Source organism: Eutrigla gurnardus (assembly GCF_963514095.1).
Source record: "Eutrigla gurnardus genome assembly, chromosome: 20".
In the NCBI taxonomy this organism is placed as follows: domain Eukaryota; kingdom Metazoa; phylum Chordata; class Actinopteri; order Perciformes; family Triglidae; genus Eutrigla; species Eutrigla gurnardus.
In genome coordinates, this window is record NC_139931.1 from 6,465,478 (window position 1) to 6,469,577 (window position 4,100).

At 50.3% G+C, this 4,100-nt stretch overlaps 1 protein-coding gene across 1 annotated transcript; it reads left to right on the forward strand.

The window, feature by feature from the left end:
• Positions 1-655: 655 nt before the first annotated feature.
• On the forward strand, positions 656-3,748 carry elfn2b (extracellular leucine-rich repeat and fibronectin type III domain containing 2b; the record flags this gene model as incomplete). Its single annotated transcript, XM_084036442.1, has 2 exons — positions 656-1,003; positions 1,238-3,748. The coding sequence occupies exons 1-2, from the start codon at positions 662-664 to the stop codon at positions 3,746-3,748; spliced, it is 2,853 nt and encodes a 950-aa protein (XP_083892568.1). The 5' UTR covers positions 656-661.
• Positions 3,749-4,100: the final 352 nt, after the last annotated feature.

The following is a 4,100-nucleotide window of genomic DNA, read 5'->3' on the forward strand; positions in this document are numbered from 1 at the left end:
TGAGATTGATTTTGGGATGCCTGCAGGTCCCATGAATAGAATCATTCTGAGTCAATTAAATGTTACAGGAATACAGTGGGGTCTGAATTAATCTACCGCTAATTCAGATTCATGATTCAAGATTGTTTAGTCATGCATCGTCCGGGATATTTTCTGCAAAATGTGCAGGCAAAATACAAAGCAACTTAACATGTACAGTGCATAGATATCACGCTGCAGTATAAGTTAGTGAAAAGGAAGTAATAAAGATTTGTCTTTGACTATCTATCACACATCTTTCACACACTTATTGTTCTTTTCTTGCATTCTCCTCTACAGATTCTCCATTATTGCAAGGATCCATCCATTTGAGTGAGCTGACGCCGAAGGAGAGAGACTATGAAGATGAGCTGTGTCGCCCCATATTGCAGCCCGACAAGATATGACATAACATGGGTCCCTTGCTAATCACCATGATGACCACAAAGCTGTGACTGGCATTGTAGAGCCCTTACCCCTTTTCAGCACCCAACCCAGACCCTCCTCCTCTTTGGAAATCCTTTCTAGCGGTGTTGCTTCCCTATCTCCTGTAAACACAACCTCCTTTCCTGCCTGCCCCTTCGCTTTTCTCCTCATAATTATAGCTTTCCTTCTTCTTTCTGATTTCTTTTTCATCGGCATCATGCAGGGTGCTTCTACCAGCTCCACTCTCCTTCTTCTTATTCTCCCCTCCCTCCTCTTCTTCTCCTGCTTTCCTTACATGGCCAACGGCGACTGCTGGCTCATTGAGGGGGACAAAGGCTATGTGTGGCTGGCTATCTGCAGTCAGAACCAGCCGCCCTACGAGACTATCCCCCAGCACATCAACAACACCGTCCATGACTTGAGATTGAATGAGAACAAGCTGAAAGCTGTGCTCTTCAGCTCCATGTATCGCTTCACCAACCTGACTGATCTCAACCTCACCAAGAATGAAATCAGCTACATTGAGGATGGAGCCTTTGCAGGACAAGCCAACCTACAGGTGAAAGGGGAATGAATTATAAACACAAAAATAAGTGTGTAATTTCTCTGTTTCAATTTTGAAATGGATTTGAACCCTTTATTGTGCTTTTTATTGTTGCTGAGTGCCTGAAACATGGCTGGTTCTCATCAATTAAGTTGAATATTACATTTTATTATAATGAGTACACTAAAACTCTCTCGCAGTGTAAAAAGAAATAAAAATGCCCAAATGCCTCTTCTGTGTTCCTCTCAGGTTCTTCAGCTGGGCTACAACAAGATGACGAACCTAACTGAGGGTATGATGAGAGGGCTCGGCCGCATGCAGTGCCTCTTCCTCCAGCACAACCTCATTGAGGTTATTTCCAGCAATGCATTCTGGGAGTGCCCCAGCCTGAGCAGCATTGACCTGTCCTCCAACAAACTCGGCCGCATTGACCCCTCCACGTTCACGGTTCTCAGCCGGCTGATGGTGTGTGAACTGGCAGCGAATCCATTCCATTGCGGCTGCGATCTTTACAGCTTCCTAACCTGGTTGGAGTCCTTCAACAACGTAACGCACACCTACGACCGCCTCCAGTGCGAGACGCCCCGGGAGATGTTTGGCTACCCTTTACTTATTGCCGCTGGCCATGCTGGTCGCAATGCCAAAAACATTTTGTACCATCACTGCCGAGATGGAGTGATGATTCCAGGAATGACCTCCCTCCCGCCAGATCTGGATGTTTCTTCTGGAATCGGACCAAATTTATTCGTTGATGTTGGGCTGTACCACCAGCCCAGCACCTCTACCTCAGCCCCGGAACACAGCTTCATTCCCAGCATCAAGCTCCATCACGTCTCCTTGTCGTCTGCCTCTCTCCTGGTGCAGATTCCACGGCCCTTCAGCAAAATGTACATTCTGACGCAGTACAACCACACATTCGTGTCTGACGTGATGACCTTGAAGAACAAGAAGGAGATGATCACGCTCAACAAGCTCAAGTCGCACACCAATTATACCTTCTGTGTAGCATCCATCCGCAACTCCCAACGTTACAACCACACCTGTCTTCAGTTTTCCACTCGGGCTCAAAATCAAGATGACGTCCCCGCACCTTCCACCACCTCTCACTACATAATGACCATTGTGGGATGCCTTTTTGGCATGCTCATTGTTTTAGGTTTTGTCTACTATTGTCTTCGTAAAAAACGAATGCATGATGAGAAGAGGAAGTCCATCTGCGTCAAGAAAACTATACTGGAAATGCGCTACGGACCAGAGGTGGCAGCAGCGGTGGCAAATGATCCCCTGGCAGTCCACAAGCTTCAGGAGCAGTCCAGAGAACATCACCAGTACCAGCACCACCACGGAGGCAAACTTCCCATGTCCGCATCCTCCAGCTCGGGAATGCTCCACTCTGCCAACACCAGCTCCTCCAGACTTTCCTCCATCCCGCAAGTGGAAAAGATGGCCACTGCCTTTTCAGAGGCCATGGCTACAAGTAAAGGAAACTACATGGACGTCAGAACTGGAGGGGCAGGGATGGAGAGGCTGGGAGATGGTGGGCATGGAGGGATAGACATGAGGGACGATGATGGAACCGACGTTGGGGATGACTCCGATGATGACGGGCACGGCTCTGCATCGGAGATTTCCACCATTGCCATGGAGGTGGATAAGGTCAACCAGATCATTAACAACTGCATCGATGCACTTAAACTGGATGCAGCAGCGGTGGCTGCTTCAGGGGCCTCTACTAACCCTACAGCCTGCTCCAATCCCACCTCCCCTCCCCCCACCAGCACGTCTTCCCTTACTCGTGGCCTAATCCCACTCTCCCAAGGGGTGACAGAGACGTGTCAGGTCGGTGCTCCCAGCAAAATACCCCCTCCGCCTCCACTCCCTGCCTTAAATACCCCTCTATCTGAGCGCCCAGGGATCAGTGGTGGGGGCTTTGTCATCACTCCCCCCTACAGGCCCCCTCCACCAGCCACCGCTGTACGTCCCATTCAGCGTCAATTGAGTGCAGATGGGGCTGTGGTTATCGTAAATGCTGTCAAGAAGCAGTGCAGCACCACCTCTTGTAGCTCGATGGGTCGGGACCGGGACCGTGGAGGAGCCAGGGTGTACAGCCTGGATGTTCCCGAGCCACGGAGCCCAGATGCCTGTAATCAACAGCAGCAGCTGTACCAAGACCGAGCCAGTCCCGTGGGCTGTGGGGAGCCCTTGGAGAGGCTGCCTCTAGTGGGCAGTGGGAGCTGCGGTGGAGGGGGTGGTGGTGGTTGCGACAATGGTGGTGTTGGTGCCCAACATCAGGACAACCAGAAGTCACACCATTATCATCAGCAGCAGCAAATACAACAGCAGCAACAGCAGCAGCAGCAGCAGCAGCTGGAGGTGCAGCAGGACTACCACTGCTCGGAGCACCGCCACTCCGTCCCAGCGCTATATTATGAAGGCTCCCACCAAGGCTCCCCAGCCCAGAGGGTCTCCTTCCTAAAGCCCCTGACGCGCTCCCGCAGGGATGCAGCATCTTACTCCCAGCTTTCGCCTGCTCGCCACCATTCCAGTTACTCCGGGTACTCTTCCAGCCCAGAGTACTCCTCGGAGAGCTCACTGCGGATCTGGGAGCGCTTTCGTCCCTACCGGAAAGGCCAGCGGGATGAGGCCTGTTACGTGACGGCTGGAAACGCCCTTAGAAAAAAGGTGCAGTTCGCCAAAGGCGAGGACCTGCATGACATCCTTGATTACTGGAAGGGGGTGTCAGCGCAGCAGAAGCTGTGACTGTAAGACCAGAGATAGGCATTGTGGGGGGAAAAGAGTTTTTGAGACTTTCCTGAAAGGCCTTTGGGCTGGAAAAACGATTTGAAGATCATTGGGGAGAGAAATGTAGGACAAAATGTTGCCTTTGCAGTTTTTTTTTTTGGCATGCTAGGTGTATAGAATATTGTGCTAAAGCAAGGACTGTGAAACTGTGCCTGGGATATGAGAGTCATTACGGTGTTTTATTTTACACGTCATTGTAGCACCATTTCTGGATCGTTTTTAGTGTTTGTGAGGGTTTTTTTTATAGCACAGTATAGCACAGGGAGCGTTGCCAACTGTGTGATTCAATACTTTTAGATTTAGTTTGAGT